At 60.7% G+C, this 21,316-nt stretch overlaps 1 protein-coding gene across 6 annotated transcripts; it reads right to left on the bottom strand.

Moving 5' to 3' along the window:
• Positions 1-2,601: 2,601 nt before the first annotated feature.
• On the bottom strand, positions 2,602-13,028 carry ZNF335 (zinc finger protein 335). 6 transcript variants are annotated; one of them, XM_064465624.1, is made up of 28 exons: positions 12,925-13,028; positions 12,288-12,519; positions 11,637-11,910; positions 11,137-11,214; positions 10,561-10,890; positions 10,283-10,417; positions 10,043-10,201; positions 9,665-9,923; positions 9,381-9,558; positions 9,184-9,296; positions 8,960-8,978; positions 8,636-8,752; positions 8,470-8,546; positions 8,191-8,351; positions 7,825-8,054; positions 7,636-7,744; positions 7,457-7,551; positions 7,017-7,294; positions 6,766-6,907; positions 6,305-6,694; positions 6,072-6,214; positions 5,572-5,711; positions 4,950-5,053; positions 4,755-4,832; positions 4,506-4,589; positions 4,264-4,329; positions 3,987-4,068; positions 2,602-3,414 (listed from the first exon to the last, which is right to left on the bottom strand). In XM_064465624.1, exons 2-28 carry the CDS (start codon positions 12,486-12,488, stop codon positions 3,296-3,298), a joined length of 4,161 nt encoding a protein of 1,386 aa, XP_064321694.1. In that variant the 5' UTR covers positions 12,489-12,519; positions 12,925-13,028; the 3' UTR covers positions 2,602-3,295. The 6 variants fall into 6 exon arrangements, with proteins under 6 accessions (XP_064321694.1, XP_064321692.1, XP_064321691.1 ...); XM_064465622.1 differs by lacking the exon at positions 12,925-13,028 and having other exon boundaries at positions 6,766-6,904; positions 9,680-9,923; positions 12,288-12,731; XM_064465621.1 differs by lacking the exon at positions 12,925-13,028 and having other exon boundaries at positions 9,680-9,923; positions 12,288-12,731.
• Between the last annotated feature and the right edge of the window lie 8,288 nt (positions 13,029-21,316).

Below are 21,316 nucleotides of genomic sequence, written 5' to 3' on the forward strand. Positions count from 1 at the left end.
CCACATAGCCCCAGTCCAGTCCCGGGAGGGGTCCTATATCCTGGCCCCCCAGGAGCTCCCATGTGGCACTTACCGAGGGCGCCAGGAGGCTCACGTGGGGTGGCAGCAGGCTGTAGCTGGCCAGCATGGGGCAGGGACAGGGCAGCAGGGCTTGGGGGGGCCTCTGCAGGGCTCCCCAGGGCCCCCTGCAGTCCCCCAGCTCTTGGCCTGGGCTCCCTTCACCCCGAGGAGCTGCCATTGCTGCAGGGAGAGGAACCGGGGAGCTGCTCTCAGGCGTTTTATAGCTGCCGGGGTCTGTGGTGACTGACAGCTGATTAGGGAGCATTAGCACCCACGAGAGCGGCACCAGGGATCTGGGGCAGCCAAAGCTGCCCCCTCCCCAGCTATTGTCAGGCAAGGATTGGCAGGGACCATCCTCCCTGCCTGCCCACCACTAGCAAGGATGTGTTCAGGACCCACACCAGGATGCCGTCCCCCCCCATCCTGTGCAGCCCCCAGGGATGGGGTGCAGCGGTATCAGGAGCTGGTGCATGGGGCCCACGTGAGCCCCACGGACACCCATGGCAACACAGCACGCACAGGGACGTTCATGGAACACAGCACATGCGGGCCCTACTGGAGTGCCAAGAGCCATCGGTCCCCCGCCCTTGACCCCAGCCCTGACCTGGCCCTGGGGCAGGGGTTGCCAGGGCCCCCCATGCTACGGTGGGCCAGGTTGGAGGGCTGGGGGCTGGTGGGAGAACTTGTGCACGGCCCAGTAGGGTGTGGGTGGTGTGAGGTGCTGCCCCAGAACCTGCTCCTCATCCAGCTTGGCCAGGTCCTTGCCCAAGCCCCAGTGCTGCCGTGCCTGCAGCTGGATTCCCGGCTGCAGAGGGGAAGGGGCCCTGCAGCCCCAGAGATGGCTGGGGACCCTTTGCCTGGGTGTGGACTTGACCCTGCAGGCACCGGGGCATTCCTGGCTGCTGGCAGACCGGGGGCAGCAGGCGGGCAGGGCAGTGGTGGGCAGCTGTGCGAGGGGCCCCGACAGCCCACAACCCCCCGAGCTGCGCGGCTCCTGCCGCTGTGCCTCCCTGCTCAGACTGGGATTATCCCACAGGTTGTATCCATCATTAAATACCGACTAATAACGCTCTCAGGATATTAAATATGTAACAAACCCGCTTAGCACTGGCTGGGGACAAGAAGGGGAAGGTCACTGGTGCTAATGAGCCCTGCTGCATACCCAGGCTCCCTGCAGGCCCCTGGTGACTGCAGAAGGTCTCAGGGCTGAGGTGCCAGCGCTGAGGGCCCCTGAGCCCCCACAGTCCTGCTGTGCCCCATTACCCAGAGGCCCAGCAGCACCCAGAGCTCCCCATGTGCAGCAGCTGGGAGCCCCAGTCCCATCCGTCCTAGCACCATCCCCGCCTGAGGCTGGTCCTGTGCTCTTGGCAGTGCCAAGCATGGATGCTTGTGCCACGGGCTGCAAGGGGACGCTGGGCTGGATGGCTGGGACCGGCCCTGGCCACAGCCCTCCAGTGGCCCCATAACCTTGTCCCCACAGGACTCCTCCAGCCCTAATCAGCACCGCCGGCAGTGCTGCGGATCCGCTTTATCAGATAATGGGCTGTAATCTAGGAAAGCGCCTGCGGACTGCTGCAGCGTGCCATGGTGGACGCACACAGCTGGACGGTGACTGAGCTACGGCTGGACAAGCACAGCTGGGCACAGACAGGGCTACAGCCGGACGCAAACGTGCAGCCGGATGCGAATGTGGCGGGACACAGCCACAGCCCACGACAACTGAGGCTGCTCGCCATGGGGAGGCGCGGGGCCACCCACACCCCGCTTCCCCGGCTGGACAGGAAGGTCGGAGGGTCCAGCCCGCAGCGGCCTGGGCGCCTGGCATGCAGGCAGGCTGCTGCCTGCAGTCCTGAGGCAGGGGATGAGCGATGGGCTTCCTGGGGACAGCAAGCACCACCGGCAGCCAGAGGGGTTGGGTGCTGTTGTCATCTTGGGCAGAACACAGGGTCTGCGTCCACAACACAGGCCCTGGTGCCATCCCCATCCCCTGCATGAGCCTGAGCGGGGGCCCGGCTGTGAGCCTGGTGAGCACACTGCACCAGTCCTGCAGCCGCAGGGCTCCGGCCTCATGGAAGCTTTTGGTGAAGTTGGGTGGTTCTAGGCCTTTTTCCCCTCCGCAGATAATCAGTTTAATGCAAAAGCATAGAACTAAAACTCTGAGATTAGCTGTTATAATCACATGTAAATACTTCCAGACAATCCGCTCAGGGAGGGGCAGCGTGTGTAGTTTGGGACAGAGTTACACGGGATTTAGGCTGTTTACCACTTGATTAATTTCATGACTCCAGCCCCAAACCCACTGCTGCACCAGATGCCCGGCTCACTTCCCAGAAGTCAAGGTCACTCGGGCAGGAGGAAGCCGATAGCACAGGGCAGCTGCATCTGGCAGCAGGGACCTGCCCAGCCCCAGGGCCAGGCTCTGGGACCCCTGCGCCCCAGCCCTGGAGGGACATGCCAGAGAAGGCATCAGGAAGGCCTGGCTGCCCCTCCCCACCGGCTGGGTGCTGCGAGGACCACAGAAACTGCAGGCAGGCACACGCACTGGTTTCAATCCCTTTTTATTCATAAGCATAGTCAAAGCTTGAGAATGTCAGAATCGAACCCCTCCCACAACCACCTACAAACCAACTCCAGAGTCCATCTCTCTTCAGAAGAAAAATAGAACATCTTCCACCTATGTTTCTTCCTACTCCGGGTTCCTCCAGTCCAAAGCCCTACTGCTGCCTGCCTGCAGGCTGGAGAAGCCAAGGGCGGGATGGCTGCCCTGACGCCAGGACCGCAGGCCCCAGAGCTGCGGAGCACGTGGCTGCAGCTGCACCCACCCCTCTCACACCGTACCACATGGCTGTGCTCAGCGCCACAGCTCTCCCCCAGGAACCTCACGTGCTAGGCAGACGCCGATCTGAGTCTGGCCCACACAGACATGATTCAGGAAAAGGGATTTCAGACCATGAAGTGCAACAGGCAAAGAGACCGGCCACACGAGAGTGCTGCCACTGCTCAGCCTGCCTCAGCACCTTAGCTGCAGAGTAGTCTCTGCTGGAGGCAGCTGCCTGTGCCGGGGAGCTTGCACAGGACCCGAGCAGCGCACAGCTGAGCGGCAGCATGCCCCTGCTGCGGCATGTCCCTCGTAGCCCCAAAGCAATAAGGCAACTGCTGGCTGAGGAGGCTCCTGCCTCGTGCAGCTGTCCTGCTCAGCACGGGTGTCCCAGCACCAGTGGGCCTGGCCCTGGTGCTAGTCCGCCAGCGTGATGACGTCATAGTGGATCCCCTGCTGCAGCTGCTGGATCTGCTCGGCCGTTGCCTCGGTGGTGAATACGCCCTGCGTCTGGGCCATTGCAGCATCAGCCACTGCTGCAGAGGAGAGGGGGATCAGTGCCTCCTTGCATCCGAGGGCAGGGGGGAGCAGGTGGCTGCCCAGGGTCCCCCTCCACGCTCGCCCCCTGCCTCCAGGGGAACAGGCAGGCAGATGACCATGAGCACAAGGGCCACCACGCTCACACAGGGCTCCGGTTAGCTCTGCAAACACACATCAGTGTGTCTCCACCCTGTGGAAGCTGCTTCACCTCCCAGCATGGCAACTCACGTCCAGGGGAAGGGAGCTGGTACTGTTCCAGAACTGATATGCTGAGACCAGCAAAGATTTCCCCTTGGACACCAAGGCTGGGCATCCCAGAACTACAGGGATGCAGGCAAGGTGTCAATCTAGCCTCGCCCACCCCAGCCTTTCTGCCAAGGGCCACTGCACTCCTGGCACCCATAGCAAACCGGCAGCTTCTGCAGGCAGAGCTGGGCTGAGACCACGGCATCTCTGTGGCTGCTAACAGGCATCATAAATTGCCCGGCAGGACTGGCACTCTGAGACCCGGAGGGAGATGGGACTGCTGGAGCTAAGCCAGAGCTTGACCCTGGGGTCCTGGTCCTACCTGAGACTGCTGAGTGTGCAGCTGCCTCCAGCTGCGCCTGGGTGACAAGCTGCTGCTCAGGTGAGACAGGCATGTACTGGATCTGCAGGGAGGAGAGAACAGGAGAGTCCAGGAGGGGCAGTGTCCCTCCTGGAGCACTGCTCTGGCCACAGTCACTGCACCAAGTCACCAACCCACATGCACCTTCTATTTCACATCCCTCCCGCATCGGCTGTGTGCTCAGAGCCCATCTCACAGCAGCCCCGTCAGCCCCAGCCACCATGCCTGGCTCCCTCACCTGCGGCTCCTGCAGGAACTGGCTGCCCTGCTCATACTGGATGTGGGTGATCTGACCATCCTGTACCTGGGGACAAGAGCTGCAGTGAGGCTGTGGTAGGGCTAGCAGGCATCCCTGCCCCTGAACAAAGCTGTGACTCGAACGGAGCAAGCCACAGGGAGCAGGAGGCTGAGCCCTGCACACAGCAGCCTCATGAGCCCCATTCACCATGCAAAGGAAGCAGGAGCCAGCCTGAAGCTTACCTGGATGTGGTGTCCCTCTGGGACAACAACATACTCATGGGGAAGCAAGTGCTGTACACCATCCTGGGCTATGATGTACTGAACCTGCAAACACAGGGATTCAGACCCAAAAAAAGAGGTCACCACTGCCCAACCCCCCACCGCAACAGGGTTGGTTCTTGTCTGTCTTCTGGGCCTGTTTCCAACCCACCCCTCCCCACTCCAGCTGTGCGAAATCTTTTGGTTCCTGGGACGTGCCACCCCCCTCACCTGGTTGTCAGAGGTCACTAAGTGCTGTACTGTCTGTCCGTCGGCAGTTGTGATCTCCTGGATGTACGTAGCCTCCTCCTGCAGGTCAGCGAGAGCCCAGCACTGTCAGCAGGGATGGCCCTCCTCCCGGGAGGGAGCCTGCACAGCTTGTGGGGAGCACACGATGGGAGGATGAGACCAACGCGCCTGACTCACCTGGCTCGTGACACTCTGCTCCTGCGCGACGATGATGTGCTCCTGCCCCAGAGCCTGCTGCAGCCGCTCGGGAGCCAGCACTGCCTGGCCGGACTGCAGAGCCGCTGGAATGTAGGGAAAGGCGGTGTGGACACTGCTAAGGCTGCTGGCCAGCCCCGCTCCCAAGCAGCCCCTGCCAGGTGCCCACCCCAACAAGGAGCACATGACAGTCTCTTGGCTCTGCTCACAGAAGGTCAGAAGCTAAACCAAACTGTCTCAACGTGAAGTAAATTAGAGGTCACTGTGGGCAAAACACAACCTCCACATGAGGCCACAAACTCTGCTTCCCATTTCAGCCGTAAGCTGCTCACAGAGCAACACACTGATCTATTGGGACCTGCTTGGAGGAAGCATCAGACCCCTAGTTCTGCACAGAAACGCAGCGGTCAGCACCCTGTGCTCATCCTCCTCGTGTCTGCAGCCACTAAGTCCTGCTGCCGCTGGCAATCCTAACCTTCAGCAGGCATCTCCTGGCCCCGACCCTTCTCAGCTCTGCTTGGCCCACAGGCTGGGTGAATCCCCATATGGAGCCCTGGCTACAGGAAACCCGCAGGTCACCCCTGGTCACAGGGACATGTCTTACTCTGCAGGGTGGCCAGCGTGTCCTCGTCGCTCTTCAGTATGATGGTCTGCTGTGCAGCAGCTGCAGGCGCCCCCGGCCTCTTCCCCTCTGAGCTGTGCAAACGCTGCATGTGGAACTTGAGGTGCCCATTACGGTTGAACCTATGGGAAGACCACAGAGAGGTAGAGTTCACCATGGGCAGCACAGGGCCTCTGTGCTCTCTGCAGAGACACAGGCCAAAAGCACCATGAGCACATCCTATGACATGGCCTGTCCCAGCTCCCAGAATGCTTCCATCAGTGCCCAAGTACTGAACCTCCTGTAGAGGAGTTCCTTGGAGACAAAGCTGGGTCCAACCTGCAGCAGAAACCGTTGAAGGGCAGAGTCCCTTCTAATAGGGGACTGTTCCCAGGGGTAGGGTCAGGGCAGCCAGTTCTTTGCCAATATCCTATCTCCTCTTGAGCCTTGGAGAACTCTACAGGATCTCTCGAAGCAGCAACAACCTAGCAGGCTTCACTCACCTCTGCCCACAGATCTGGCAGACAAAGGGTTTCTCATTGGTGTGCGTCAGCATGTGCCTGCGCAGGTCCTTCTTGTTCTTGGAGGCGAAGCTGCAGTGGGTGCACTTGTGTGGCCGAAGGCTGGCATGCTGGACCATGTGGCTCTGGGAGCAGAAGGACAAGCGCAGCGTCAGAAAGACCCCAATTTCTCCAAACCTCTTGTTCCCAGGGCTGATCTGGGCCAGGGAACCTACCCGAACCTCCGGCCAGAGGGCTGCAGTGAACGGACAGTCGGGACACTTGAAAGTGCTGGGCCCCATGTGGGCTCTCTTGTGACTCTCCATTTCTGCTCTCCCTGTGAACATGGCTGTGCAAATCTTGCATGAAAACTTTTTGGCTGTGGAAATCTTGCACGAGAGCTTCTTGGCTGTGGAAACCTTGCACGAGAGCTTCTTGGCCATGCCTTGGAGCACAGGCCACTTGACCTTTGGGGATGAGACTTCCTGCCCCTCGGAGGCTGGGGATAAAGACGAGTCCTTCTGGAGCTGCCTGGTGACACACTGCACCAGGGGCCACTTGACTCCGGCAGGCTGTGCCTCCTGGCCCTCCGCAGCCGAGGGAAAGGCGGCATCCCCACTGAGGGGCTGAGAGAGAAACACTCAGTCACACCTGCTCACACTGCTGCCCGAGACCAAGAGAAAGCTCAGCTTCTTACCTCAATCTGATGGAACTGGTTCCCTGGAACACTGGATGACATGATATAGTGATTGTTATGGTCCTTCAGGGCCTCCTCTGTCAGCACAGCTTCGCTCACCACAACTGCGTGGGAGGTCTCCACAGGGCTCTCCTCCTCACTGCTGGAGAGGACAGGGTCAGGGAGCATCTGCCTTGTTCTCTGCACCACTAAAGCCTCCTCATCTGAGGTCAGAAATGCCTCTGTCTCCCCACTCCTCCCATACAGCTGACCTGTACAGCGTGCCTGGAGCCTGAATCTCCTCACTGATGGGTGTGATGATGCTGTACTCTGTCGTCCCACCAAAAGGAATAGTGATCTGCTGCAGCTCTGAGCCACCCAGAGTTGCCTCCTCATAAGCCTCCCGCACCAATGTCTCCCCAGGCTCTGCCACGTGCAGTGTCACCAACTTCTGCTGCTCCTTAGAGCCCATCTCTGCCTCTTCCTCCTGTGCCTGCGGCTCACAGGGAGCCTGTGCTTCTCCTGAATCAGCCGGCTTCACCACTGCCACCTGCCGGAGGGGAGAGCAGCTCAGCCACAGGCAGGCAAGGCTCTGCAAGAGAGCCCCTCAAGCAGAACAGGGCTGAGCACTGTGGAACAACTGTGGAGGGCTGGGAAGCCTCCCCCTGCCACCCCACAGCAGGCAGAGCACCCCCCCCTCAGCCCACCTCACCTGCAGCGAGCCTGTGGCCAGCTCCCGCTGAGTGCTCATGTTTAGCAGGAGATCCAGGGCAGTCTGTGTGGCCAGTTCTGCTGATCCTGCCACATCTGTCAGGGTCCAAAGAAGAGGGTCAGGTACGCATTTGCCCACCTCCTCCCCATCCCCACCCCCTTCCCTAGAAGCTCACCTACCTTGTTCGTAAATGATGGTGGCCCCTCCCAGGGAATCCTGCGAGAGGATGGGTGGCTCTGCTCCTGTGACAGCCTGAATCGTGTGGTAGGTGACAGGGCCAAGAGGTGCCTGTGTGAGAGGGAGAGCTGACAGCATGGCCGGGGCTAGTGAGCACCAGGAGGAGCTGGGGCATGGGCAACGGCACTCACCGGCGGACTGGCCTCTGGCTCAGCTGGGGCCTGCACCTGGCTGTGCTGCTGCTTCAGCTCCTCAATCTGCTGCAGGGTGAAGAAGGGGCGGCGGCGGCAGGGTGGCTCCTCAGGGTGCCTCTGTGCCCACTCCTCAAAGGAGTCGGCGTGGCGACAGTGCACATGGAGGCGCAGGTTCTTTTTGTGCTTGGTGGTGAAGTGACAGAACTCACAAGCAAATGGCTTCCCTCCTGTGGGACACAGGAGGCAGGAGTCAAGCTGGGTGTCCCCGAGGGATGGCAGGGAGAGCAGACGCACTCTGAGCACCTCCTGGACAAGTGGTGCATAGGACATCGGGGCACAAGGCGGGCAGGCAGCTCCTCTCACCTGTGTGCTTGACGGCCATGTGGGAAACCAGGAAGTCCTCCCGGAAGGTGGAGTACTTGCAGAAGCTGCACTTGTAGGGCTTGTCATTCATGTGTGACAGCTGGTGGTTCAGCAGGACCTTTTTGTCCTCGCAGACATAGTCACAGAACTCACACTTGAACCTGCCAGGACAACACCACCTGTCACACGGGTGGCAGGGACTTTCTGTCCTCCCCTCTGAGGGGGAGCTGGAACATAGGCTCTACCAAGGCATGCCACAGGGTATTGCCAGGCTCCTACCTGCGGTTGGCAATGGCCTGGATGTGTGTCAGCAGGTGCATCTTGAAGGTGTAGCGCTTCTTAAAGGACTTCCCACACTGTAATGAAACAAAGAAAAGCAGCATTCACCTCTGGTCCAGCCTCACTTGACACCAGCCCTTCCCCAGGCTGTGTCCCACCCCCTCACCTTGTCACACATGTGTGGTTTCTCTGTGCTGTGCGTCTTCATGTGCTGCGTAAGCCTCTTCTGCATGGGGTAGATACGGTTGCATACAGGGCATGGGAAGGAGTTCAGCTTTGGGGGCTGGAGGGAGAGCATGAAGATGAGCTCACCTGGGAAGGGCTCACCAGTTTCCTTACCCTCTCCCCACTGCAGGACCTGGGCTGCCTTTCATCAGGTGATCCAGAAACACTGCCTTCAACAAGGCACCAAGAGTTTGTGGAAGACCCAGACATGCCTCTTCCCATATAAGAGTGCTGAGAGAGAAGCCAACAGGGTACTCAAACTCACCGGATCAGCTCTCTTTTTCCTGAAAAAGAAAAAAGAAAAGCCCCTTGTGTCGGCCACATCCCAAGTCCAAGCTCCCTTGTACCCAGACACCAAAACTACCCGTTTTGGAAAGGGCCAGAGGTCAGGGGAAGGGGCAGTCACGGCTACCCCCCAGGGCAGGAGGAACAGTGCTAGTGACACTCAGCCAGGCTGCAAGACAGTCTCTAGGACTGCACTTCCCTTACCTGTCCCGGCTATGCACTGTGGAGTGCCGGATGACATCCTTCTTGTATACGCTGGTGTAATTGCACTCCTCACACTTGTAGGGCTTGCTGCCCACGTGGTTGAACATGTGCTCCTGGCGAGAGGCAGAGTGGCATCTGTGAGACCTGGGGCCACCAGCCACTCTTGTGGGTATGGGAGCAGGGCGGACAGCACTCACCTTGAGGGAGGACCAGCGCCGGGAGCGGTAGCTGCACTGAAGACACTTGAAGAGCTGCGGGTCATTGGCCTCATGTGAGTTGACATGGAAACGCAGATCATCATGCGTGAGGAAACGTGAGCCGCAGATGCGACACAGGTAGGGCCTCATCAGGGGCTTGGGTGACTTGTAGTAGTATCTGCGGAAACAGGACCAGGACTCAGAGCTGTGGTGGCCAACAGGGGCTGGACCAGCCCTGGGCACAGGCCAGAGGGCCCAGCGCTGGCTTGGCACACACCCCTCACCTGCGCCCCATGTACTTGCGGTATTTCTTGCCCAGGAAGCGGCGGGAGGGCCGCCCTCGCCTCCTGGGGACGATGTCCGCCTCCTCGGGGCCAGTGCTGGAGGAACGGTCCTTGTTCTCGGAGTCAGACTGGTTGATGCTGGGCTCCGCCAGGCTATCGCTGGTCCTGTTCTGTTGGCCAGAGGAACTGGCTTCTCCCGAGTTCTGCAGCTCATGGTTCGGTGTGCTTTGGGATGTCACCAAGGGCTCCACCTCCCCTCCTGCTCGACAGAACACAGCACAGCTCCATCACACAGCCTCTCCCTACGTGCCCCCAGGAGCTCAAGTACTGCTCCCTGCTCCAGCCCAGCACAGGGCTCCTGCCTCCTGCTTCCCCCACCTTCAGGCATGTCCTGGGTCATGTCATCGAGACGAGGAAACTTGCGGGGTCTCCCCGGGCGTCTCCGTGGCCTCTCCTCACTGGATGTGGGGACAGTGCGGCTGTACTTGGGCTGTCGCCCACGGGGCTCATCCTCAGCTGGGTTATAGTCACTGTCCTCTGGAGGTAAGTAGCCCAAAACATCAGAGAGAGACTTGGAAAAGACTAAGCTATATAAGATGCGGGGAGGACAAGTCCTACCTTCAGGGTCATCAATAGCACCAGCATCCATGATATCGTCATCTTCTTCTTCTTCTGGGGCCTCCTCCTCTGCAGTCTTTGAAGCAGATCCCCCCTTTCGTGGACGTCCTTTCTTCAAAACCAGAGCTGAACCCACTGCCACAGAGAACAGAATGAAAAATCTTTACCAGACTGTACTGCCAAACAGGTCCTTACTGGTACTCCTCCCCTTGTTTCTTCCGTGGAGAGAGCAGGCCCATCGGCAGTAAGATAACTCTTCCTCAGCCCTTAACATGCACCTGGCTGGAAGTGCCGCTCTTTCATGTGGTTGATCAGCGTTTTCTTAGAGACGCTTTTGTACTGACACATCTTGCACTTGAACTGCTGCACCACGACCACCTCCATCATCTCTTCCAGGGCATCCATGTCTGGCTGGCCAAGCTCCTCCTCACCATCCTCCTCTTGGGCCTGATCTGGCTGTGCAGGCAGCTCCAGCACTTCCAACTGCTTGGAAGGGTCTGAAGGGCCGGGCTGGTCAAGGCATGTGGAGGTAGGCCCATCAGCAACAGCTTCTATCGCCAAGCTATTGGCCAGAGCAGAGGTGGCCATCTGGGACACCATGGGGGCACCTGAAACACCAAAACCAGATCAGCCAAGGAGCAGACTCTCACCTGCATCTAGGCTGCACCCACACCTGGGACACAGGGCCAAACACGAGCTCAGTAACAAGCTCCCAACAGTCAGCACATCCACAGGGACTCTGGTACAGGCGCTGTGGCCAATGGAGCTGGGATACCCACGCCAGGTCCCACTCCCGCAGAAAAGACTTGCGGGCAGGGACAGTGACCACCAGATGCCCTTGGACACACCCTTACCATCATCAGGGCCCTGCAGAATGAGGTACTGCGTAGTCTCTGCCCCACCATCCTCCGCGCTGGTCACAGCAATGCAGCCTGGGAGGAAGAGGAGAGCAGAATGGTAACGGCCAGATGCAGGGACTGTAGAGTCACTGGGGCTCTCCCAGCTTCAGACTCAAGTGGGAAGGGGTGAGGAAGATCTGGCTCCAGGGACAGAGCCTGCCCTGGGCTGCTGGCACTGTGGCCGAAGGAGCAGCCATACAAAGGGAGGGCTGTCCAGCAGCTACAGCAGCCACAAGCTCCTCATCAAACCCTCCAGCTACTACAGCAGGGTAAAAAGAGAAAGCCCCACCGATCAAGCTGCATACATATGCATGTATGTTTCTCCCTCACCTCTCAAGGTCTGGCACAGCAGCAGCTCCCTTCCCCAGCCCCATGAACCGTTTGCACGTGGGGAACTCCAGAGGGAGAACAGGCAGGTCTGCTGCATGTGCAAGCAGCCGGGAGCGTGCACTCACTCTGGATGATGTCAGGCCCAATCGTGGACTCGATGATTTTGTCGATGGCAGAACCTAGGTCTGAGGAAGTGGACGTGGTGGAGTCTGACACGATTGCGGCTCCATCAGTGATAATGCTGGAGTGGACCAGGACTTGTGGGGACTCTGACACCATGATGGACTGGCTCACAGTGGAGACACTGGAGACCAAGGTGGACTGGGCAATGGAGGATGAATCTGGCAGGTAAATCCGGGGAACGACATCTGTGCTGGAGCTGCTCTCCGACACCTCTTCCTGGCAGGGGAAAAAAAAAAAAAAAGTCCAGAAGAGCTCAGCTGAGAGACCTTTGCCCAGCCAAGACCTTAGGGGAGCCAGTGTATGCTAGCCACACTGGTTTATCACTACAGAACTAGCAGGAAAGGCATTACAGCAGTTCCTTTGGTATTGCCAAAGACCCTAGATCTCCAGGACTCCTCTTGCTACCGAGAAGAGTTCTCCTCAGACCGTCAAGCAGACACCTGACTGGCAGCATAACAGCGCCTGCCGAGGTTGCTGAGCTCCTGACCCTCAGCTTACCAGAAACGTCTAGAGAAACTCTTAGGAGCCAGAACCACAGCTGCCCTTCCCTTCCCCAAGCTGACTGCCACCCCCCCTTCCCCAGTAGCTCCTACCAAGGAGCCCCCGCTGCTGTCGGAGCTCTGGCCCACGTTGGAGTCATCCTCTCGGGAGAGGGGGTCGGGGGCCGAGGCAGCGTCGCTGCTGTCCGCCGACACGGCCTCCGAGCTCCCAATGCCCAGGCCGCTCTCGGAGGGCTCCTCCCGCGCCGCCCGCTGGGCCGCGTCGCTGCTGCTCTCCACCGCATTCTCCTCCATGCCCGCCCTGCCAGGGCCGCCTAGGCTCGACCTGAGGGGGGGGAGGCCGCCGTCGCCGCCGTCAGAGCCGCACCCCGCCGCACGCATCCCGCCGCTCCGGGGGTCCCGGCCCGCGGGGTGGCGGCTCCGCGCCACCCGGTTCACCCGGCCCGGGGAGCCCGGGCCACCCCTCGGGGCACCTGCGGAGAGCCCAGAACCTCCGCGGCGCCATGTCCGAGGGTCCCGCCGCCCTCACGGGGGGCCCCGTCGCCACCGCCGGTCCCATCATGCCCCGCGGCCCTGCCCCGCCGCCATCTTGCCGCGGGGTCCCCCCCGCCGCCTCCGCGCGCGCGCACACGGCGGGGCGGTCCCGGGTGCCGGGACGAGGGGGAACCGCCGCCGCCGTCGCGGCGGGGCAAGGAGGTCCCGACGCCCGCCCACCGGCCCGCGCCCTCACCCAGCCCGCCGCGGCCCCGCCGCGCCTCCGCCGGAGCCGGCATCACGACGGCCGCCATGCCCCCCCGCCCTCGCGCCGCGCAGCGGTATGGCCAGGCGGGACCCGAGCCGGGACTACTTACCCAGAGCCCCGCCCCGCCCCGCGCGGGGAGCTCCGGCCGCTGCGGGAAGGCGCTTCCCGCTCCGGCCGCCGCCGGCGGCTCCCGGCACGGAGTGGCGACACCCGCCGCCCGGGGGGTGGGAGAGGCCTCCGAGCCCTGCTGAGGACTACTTTTTCCGCGGAGGGAGCATGGAGAAGGGGTTGCGATCTGCGTCATGGCGTCACGAAGCGGCGCCCGGGCCCTGAGCGTCGGCGTCGCACGGGGTTGCGCCCATCACGTGACGAGAAGGCGGAAGCGGTAGAGGCGGGCCGGGGCTCGGGGCTCTTGGCTCCGCCGTTCCGCTCCCGGCCTGGCCGCTCCCTGCGATCCCCTTGCAGGCCCCAATCGGAACCTCACCCCGCTGCGGGGGCTCTGCCGTACCGACCGGCGCGGTCCCGTCCCCGTGGTGCTTCCCCCCAGCCGGTGGCCGCATCCCGCGCGGTGCCGCGCAGCCCCGGCGCTCTCGCTCCCTGTCTGTAGCCCGTAGTGGTGGGCACGGAGCCCCGCGCGGCTCGTGGTCGCTTCTGCGGGCTCAGCTGGGGCCACCCCGCCCCCGAGCGGCGGGGACCTTGGCCGTGCCCTGCCCCGGGGCCCTGCTGTGTTCGGCCCCCGTGGCCGTGCAGGCTCGGGCTGTCAAGCACTTTTCCCCTTGCTCTCCAATGTGGGAATGGTGCCTGATGGGTGCTGTAGGTTTGCTCTGTCTTACAGAAGCCAAACTCGCCTCTTTTGATGGCAGTTCTGCTGAGCAATGGCATCTTCCTCCGTTTTGCTAACCAATCTGCCATCCGGGTTGCTTTACATCCTACCGCAGATGGCAACAGGCGCCCAGTTTGGCAGGCCTTGGTTGGCTGTGCTTGCTGCTGGCGGCACTGCTGGTACCTGTGCTTGAGGTTCACAAGCTAGGGGGCAGCTCTGGGATGGCCTGGGGCTCCTGGCAGGCAGTGGGGCTTTGCTGGCATCTCCTGATGCTGTGGCATCCTTGCAGGGATGTGCTGGGGAGCCTGCTGCTGCCCCAGCTCTCCAGCGGTGCTGTCGAGCACGGTGGCGTGCCACCTTCTCCAGCTGGGTTCAGCCTCTTTTGGCCAAGGCCCCTGGACCACAGGGCCCATGCTCTGCACTGATGTCTTTAATGAACCCCTGGCTTGGATGGCTCCCTGCTCTCACTGATGTTTTCTCATGTTGCAGTGCTCTACTGAGGACATCTCTATCCTGGGTTTTTTATGGAAGAAGGGTGGCCATGTTGTGCCTGTGCTCCTCCGAGGCTGGGACACGTTTGGGCTGAATCTGGCTGCTTGCCCCCGTGGAAGGGATGTGCTCACTGAGTGAGGGGCCAAGGCTCTGCGTCCCAGCTCCATCCTGGGGCCACGAGGACTGAGTCAGCCCGCAGTGCAGCTCTGTCCAGAGCAGGTCTCGGCAGGCAGTTGCATTGTGTCGCTGGCCAGAACGGCCAGTACAGAGCTGGTGCTGACATGGTGCCAGCTGCAGAAGGACAGACAGTGTCTTGTCTGGCGCAGTCTGCGAGTGTGGAGTTAGCCTGCCAGAAATCCGAGTGGATGGGTGTGGAATGAATGGGGTGGGCTGGGCTGGATCACCACTCTGTTGTTTGGTGATGGTGCTTCTGGTCCAGGGCAAGGCGGGTGGTGGCTGGATTCATCCCCCCGCAGCCCAGGGCCCCTCTGTGGGGCTCTGCGGGTCCCTCGCGTCCATCTGTCGCCTCCTGCCCTGGGTGAAACTTCCCGGAGGTGCCGCGTGCCTGGTAGAGGCAGCAGAGGAGCTGCTGCTGAACTGCCAGGGTGGTGTGTGTGCATCTTCCAGCTCTTTTTCAAGCTAAATAAATACATCCTTGAAGGTTTATGCCCTCGTCTGTCATGGGGTGACAGCACCAGCAAAGCCCATCCCTGGGCTGGCAGGAGCTGAGAAGGGGCTGGCTGCACAAGCGCTCTTGCTACAGCAGCAGTAGAGCTGCCTGCCAATAACTTGGGTGCCGAGTTGCTGCACACAGCTGTCTGCTGCAATCACTTGTGCCAGAAGCTGAGAGAGACCAAGGGGTTGGGGTTTTTTTCCCCATTGCTCCTCTACAAAGCAGCCCTGCATAGCTCTGCTGTTGCTGGGGGGGGGGAAGTGGAGCCAGGGTACTCCTGTGGACAATGTCCCCCTCTCTGATGTCCTCCCTCCATAGCTCATGCCGAAGGAGCCTGGCACTGTCTCTGACCAGCTGTGGTGCCAGCTCCATCTGTGGGTTTGGGGCATCACTGTGCTCCCTGTTGGGGGAAGCTCCATGTTTCTGTCAGGGGGGAGGGTCAGAGGACCCCCTGGTAAAAGCTGCCTCCCAAGTAGAGGAAATGGGATGGATTCATGTCAGGCTAGCAGGTTTCCTCTCTGCCTTCAGTAAGCCAGTGTCTAAAACAAGTGAAGGATTATCCTAACAGACAATGGTTCTGGGGCAAAGCAGCCTCACCTCTGGGAGCCTCAGGGGCTAGCATGGACCCTCCTGATGCTGGCTTGACTGATGGAAAGTTTCTTAAAGCCTCCCTGTTACCCTGCAGAGATACCCCATGTCCTCTGTCTCAAAGGATTGTACCAGCAGGAGCTTTGCTGAGATGGGTAACCTGCTATTTTTAAAAACACTGCATGCCCCCAAGCAGGGGTGAGCAGAGAATTTCCAAGCTGGGGAAAGCACAGCTCCCATACTATGCTCTGGAGGCACAGCTTCTCTCTGATAATGCTCTGCCGTGGCAGCTCCCGTCCCTGAAATCATTTCAGGGCCAAAGAAAACAAAGAAATCTCGGCAAGAGGCTTAAGAGAATCCAGAAATGGATGCGGCATGCAGTGGATGTGCGTCCAAATACCTTAGCGGGGGAGCGCCAGGTTAAAGGCCTTTTGGGAACAGGCTGAGAAGACAACACAAATGCTTGTGTCTAGAGAATAAAGTGATAAGACTCAAGTGGGATATGAAGCTGATTTTTAACAGGCCAGTTGTTCAGCTGCACTGACAGGCTGTCCCAGGAGGTGGAAGGTTTCCCAGCTCCATGCTCTCCAGCCTGAATATGGTGCTCGGAAGGAGCTACCGCCAGACAAGCTGTGGCTCAGGGCAGGGTGAGAGCGTGCTGATCAAGCGACTCTGGTCGGGAGCCCGCTTTTGCCGGCGCCCCTCGGCTGTGCTGATTTGCTTCGTCCCCAGTGGCGGTTTGTTTGCGTGCTGACCTGCCTCACGGGCTTGCCCTGCTCCCACAATAGCTTCTCCATGAGCTAATGGCTTCGGTCAGTGTCCCAGAATAGGTGGTGGCTTGTGCTGAGCACAGTGCCCAGGGCTGCATCCCTACAGCCTCTTTGCAACCTGAACCCCTAGACTTCCACTGTCAGTGATTTTGTCGTCTGTGCTGTTTATTCCTCGTTGTTTCCTTTTTCCTTTTTAAGGAAAACATTGCTGGCGATGTTTGTGTAGCTGCAGGGCATTAATCCACATCAACCAGGCTCGTATTTATATCCCACCTGGGAAGGGCAGTTGCATCAGCACATTTTGTAAAACGTTGAGCAAAACAGCCCTTGCTGCAGGAAATGGTTTTTTTCTTCACACCAGATTGCTTCACCACTCAGCTCCTTCCCAGCAACTGCAGCTCCTAAAGAAGGCGCCTGGGGCTCTCCTGGGGGATTGCTCCATGCTGGGATGGCAGCAAGCCGGGACAGCTTCCCACAAGGCACTGCACCAGCCCCTCTGCTCTGTGCCTGGGGCTTGCTGGGCCACCAGTGCTTCTGCAGGGAGCAGCCTCCCTCCGGAGCCGGCTGTTCCTGCTGGGATCTCCACTTCCCAGGGCGCTGGCACGGGTGGGAGTGTCGTAGGATAATGCCCTTTCTCTGTGACTGCCAAGGCTGCGGCTGAACCGGCGGCCTCAGCTGTAATGCCACCCTTGGGCTCGGGCAGGGCACTCCCGAGACAGGCAGGAGCCGCTCCCAGCTGTTCCCCAGGGGTTTGGAGGAGCTGCTGAAAGCCCATGGCAAGGCCACTTTTATCCTTGCAAGGTCCCCTTGGCAGGAGGCGGCTTGCTGGCCTTGGCTCTGCCTAGCCCGGCTGGGCTGGGAGGTGCTGCTGGCAGCCGTGCTGTGGGCACAGAGGGGCTGTCCTTGGGGTGAGGTGGTGCTGCATAGCTGGGCCAGCTCCAGACAGAGTGTGCAGCCCAGCTCCCTGCCAGCGCCTCCGCTACTGCTCTGCTGGGTGCCCTGCCTGCTGGAGGGGGCCACGGTGCCCTCCTTGTGTCCCGCTGCCTCCTGGGCCATCAGTGCCCACCATCCTGCACGCAGGCTGGAGCGATGGCAGCGCTGAGCTGTGCCGTACACTGCTTGTCCCGAGCATCTCATCTTGCACCCGGGTCGGAGCCATGGCTGCCATTCCTGCAGGGCTTTGGGACCATCAATGGCCTTTCCAGGATGTGTTTGGAGCTGCTGAAACACAAACAGCAGCGGCTGTGGCCCTTCCCAGCTCATCCTCGCCTGCCAGAAGTGCTGCTGCTGCTGCTTGTTTTTTTTCCCCTTCTGGAGAGATCCTGTGGCTTCCTTCCCAGAACCTGAGACCTCGGAGCCACGGTCCAAGGCCGCCGGCTTCCATCCTCTCCTGTGCTGCTGATTCATCACTGCTGGTTAGTTAAAAAAGTGGTAATCAGCAAATTACTGAAATATAAGTTAAATAAACAGGGTGGGAAGGAGAACTGCGTATAGCAGGCCCCCAGAGGCCTTAAACATGTGCTGTGCCATGCCGTTCCCATTGCCTGTGCTCAGTGTCCGTACAGAGCTTCGCCCTGCCGAGCACCCATGGAGCGGGGGAGCTCGGCACCTACATGCTGCTGCAGGGGCTCCCAGCTTGTGCTGGCCCCACAGCCTTGCCCGTGACTGGACCTGCTCAGAGGCCAGAGAGGCCCCATGGCTGTCACATGGCAGCGGTCCTGAGCCCCACTGGGCAGCGACTGGGTGCAGTGGCTGGTCAGTCTTCCCTGCCCCATGGAAGGGGGTTACCAGACCTCCGGGCCAAGCGGGCGGGGTCCAGGGCTGCTCTCTGCCATGTGGCTTTCAGAGGTGCCTGCAGGGCACGGCAGCTCCCAAAGGGCTGGTGGCTCTTGCCCAGGTGCTCTCCAGCCCTTCTCCGCCTCTGGCAGCACAGCAGATGTCTTCATCCCCAGTGCTCCCACAGCCTGGCGGCCACCTTCTTCCCCTCCTGCAACACCTGCGCCTGCAGAAGAGGTTTTAAAAGGCCCCAAGGGTCGTGCAGCCCCAGCAGCTCCCAGCTGACGGCCAGGCCGTTTGCCATTCCCCGGGCTGCCTGGGTTTTGTCCATATGCCTATGTTGACAACTGAGCTGCTCTGAATTAATTTGGCAGCAAGCGTTTAAACAGTTGTCAAATGTTTTACTGAAATCCAAGCATGTTGCATCTACCACTCTTCCTTCTGCTTCTTGTAGTTTACAATTAAATAAAACCAGTTTTGCCCATATTTCACCTTCTACAAACCCCCGCTTCTTATTCCTAAGCCATTTCATCACTGGCAGCCAGCGGGTTCCTGGCACTGAGTTGTCCCCTTCATGTGCCGGACAGGCAGGCAGGTTTGCCGTCATTGTCACAATTGTTGCTCTTCCCGTTTTAGCAGGCAGCTGCCGTGCCCATCTCACTGCTGGGGAACAAAGCACTGCCCACCCGTGCCGTGCCATGCCGGCTGATGGACCGGTGCAGCCGCTGTGCCTCGAGGAGCCTGCAGCCGCCCAGCCTTGTCCGGCCCCACTCCCCTCTCAGCCCCTGCCTTACCCCTGTGGGGCGCAGGAGGCAGCCTCCACAGGCCTGATCCGGCAGGTCACCCCAGAGGGTACGGCCCCAGGTGGCTCAGGGGATGATAGCAGCAGGGCTGCCCATGGATACCCCCTTCCCAAAGCCACCACAGGTGACAAAGTCTCGGTGCTGCCCCACGCAGCCTCTGGGAGCTGGGGCAGCCCTGGGCCCTGCACCCCTCTCGCGTGCCTGAACCCACTGTGGTCCTGCTCCTGGCAGGTGGGGAAAGATCGGTAGAACAAAAATTGGCCAAAGCCAGAGGCAAAAGCTGAGACAGGATGAGGTTCAAGGGATGGGAGTTTACAGCAAAGCAAGTCATGAAGCACAAAAGCCCCACAGTGTTTGGAGCTCTTGCACCCCTTTCCTACGGCCCTGGGGCTGTCATGCTCTTCGTGCTGCTCTCTGGCAAATGGGATGGTCTGGGCTGTTTTTCCTCTGTATTGAATACCAAGGTGTTTTCAGAGGCCTCTGTCACAGGCTGACTTGTTTCTTCAAATCCTTTCTGGATTTCCTACCTCAAGGGCTTCCCAGCAGGTGGGAGCATAGTTTCCTCTCCATCCCATGGAGATGAGCAGGATGCAGGTGAGCGCAGGGGTTGTGCCATGCAGCGAGGGCTCTGCGTGGGTGTCTGCAAGGCACTGGGTCCCCTCCTGGCATCGAGAGGGCTATGTCCAGCAGGGAGGCTGCCTGGCTGCCTTGGCACAGGCTGTGCTGGTGTGCCCGCCACTGGCCTTGGTGTCCGGAGGAGCAGAGCACTGGGTGGGAGTTTCCTGCTTCAGCATCCCTGTGGGACTCAGACAGACAGGATTCCTGGGGTGTGAAGGGAATGGGGAAGGCACGGAGGGGGGATGTCCCAGCCTGATGTGGCAAGATGACTGTTCCACCCATCTGGGTGCCTGGAGCTGGCGTGACGGCTGGGGGGATCCGTCATGTGCCGTTCGCAGCTGGGATCGGTACTGCCAAGTGATGAAACTGCAGTGCTGGTTTCAGTGCCTGCAGGGTGGAGGTGATCCGCCCAGCTGACACCAGCTGCATCATCCTCACCCAGACAAGACGCTGCTGAGACCAGCAGCACTGGGGCTACTGGGGCTGGTGGGGCAGCTGGGCTGGGGGTCAGGATGCCACCTCCTGCCTGGGCAAACAGGGGCAAAGAATTCACAAGAAGCTGGTGTTGAGGGGGTGGAGAGCTCCCCAGGTGAGGCAAGTGACAGGCAGGATCTGGTAGGGACAGGCAGGGGAGAGAAGCAGGCGCATCCATGATCACCAGGCAGGCAGGGAAGGCATGCGGGGCTGGGGACCAGCCATGCCGGGAGCGCTGTGGGACCATGGCATGCAGTGCAGTTTGCCAGGAAGGGTCCTGGGCCCAGCTGGAGGACGCGATCCCAGCCCACGCGCAGCCCGGCGTCTGGGAAGCAGATATGGGAAGTGTGTGCAGGAATGTTGTTTCTGTCTGGAGCCCTTGAGCAGGACCAATGGGGCTTCCAAGCCTCTGACGCAGAGCTGCTCCCTGTGCCTTCGGTCCTGCTCCTGTGCCAACTGTCCCCATGCCTGGGACACTGCACCGTATGGTGGACTGGTGCTGGCTGTGGCAGCTGGCGTGTGGGCGGCAGCTCTGCTCCCTGGGCACGGGGTGTTGCACAGCCTGTGGGATGGGAGCAGGGCTGGGCTCGGGGCCGTGGGGCTGGCAGCTGCAGCTGCCCGGCTTGGCTGGGGGCACCTGCTGGTACCCTGTCTGCTAGCTGGGGAACCTGGCTCTGCTGTGGTGACTGTGGCGCTGGCACTGTGTGTGGCAGCTGACAGGTCCGAGAAGCTCCCTGCATTCGCATGGGCTGTGCTTCCCTGCGGCAACTGGCGCTTCTCTCCCCAGCCCGGCGCTGTCTCACCCGCACAAGGTGCTGACTCCCTCCCATACTGCTTCCCCTCTGCTGTGCTCCACCATGCTCCTGCCCGGCCCCGTGCGCCAGGAGGGTATGCGATGCCATCTACATGCCTGGGTCTGTCCTTCACTCCTGCATCCCCCTGTCTCCTGCCCAGACCTTTGGGCTTGCAGGTGTGAGGCAGTGACAGTAGCAGCTGGGTGTCCCCTTGCAGCCCCACTCCTTACCTCTCCCACCATGTTTGCCACCTTGGTGCACCCCATGGCCATGGCTGTCGGACCTGTCCCCAGCTGGCCCCCACCTCACTCGCCTGCGCTGGGGGAATGGAGCTGGGGAGGGTCCAGGCCCAGCTCGGGGGGTCCCTGGCTCCACCCAGCCTCCTCAAACTTCATTGGTGGCCCAGCTGGAGAGCTGCAGCCTGGCCCAGGTGCCGCTGTGTCCCGTCAGCCTCTGCCCTGGGCAGGGCTGCTGCCTCCCCAACAGCAGGGATCCAGGCAGGCATCCGGCCCCAGCCGGGTGTCCCAGACCTGTTTCCCATAGGTGTCTCCCAGTGGTGCCTGCCTGCG

The sequence above is a fragment of the Phalacrocorax carbo genome, chromosome 14 (genome assembly GCF_963921805.1).
Source record: "Phalacrocorax carbo chromosome 14, bPhaCar2.1, whole genome shotgun sequence".
NCBI classification, from domain to species: domain Eukaryota; kingdom Metazoa; phylum Chordata; class Aves; order Suliformes; family Phalacrocoracidae; genus Phalacrocorax; species Phalacrocorax carbo.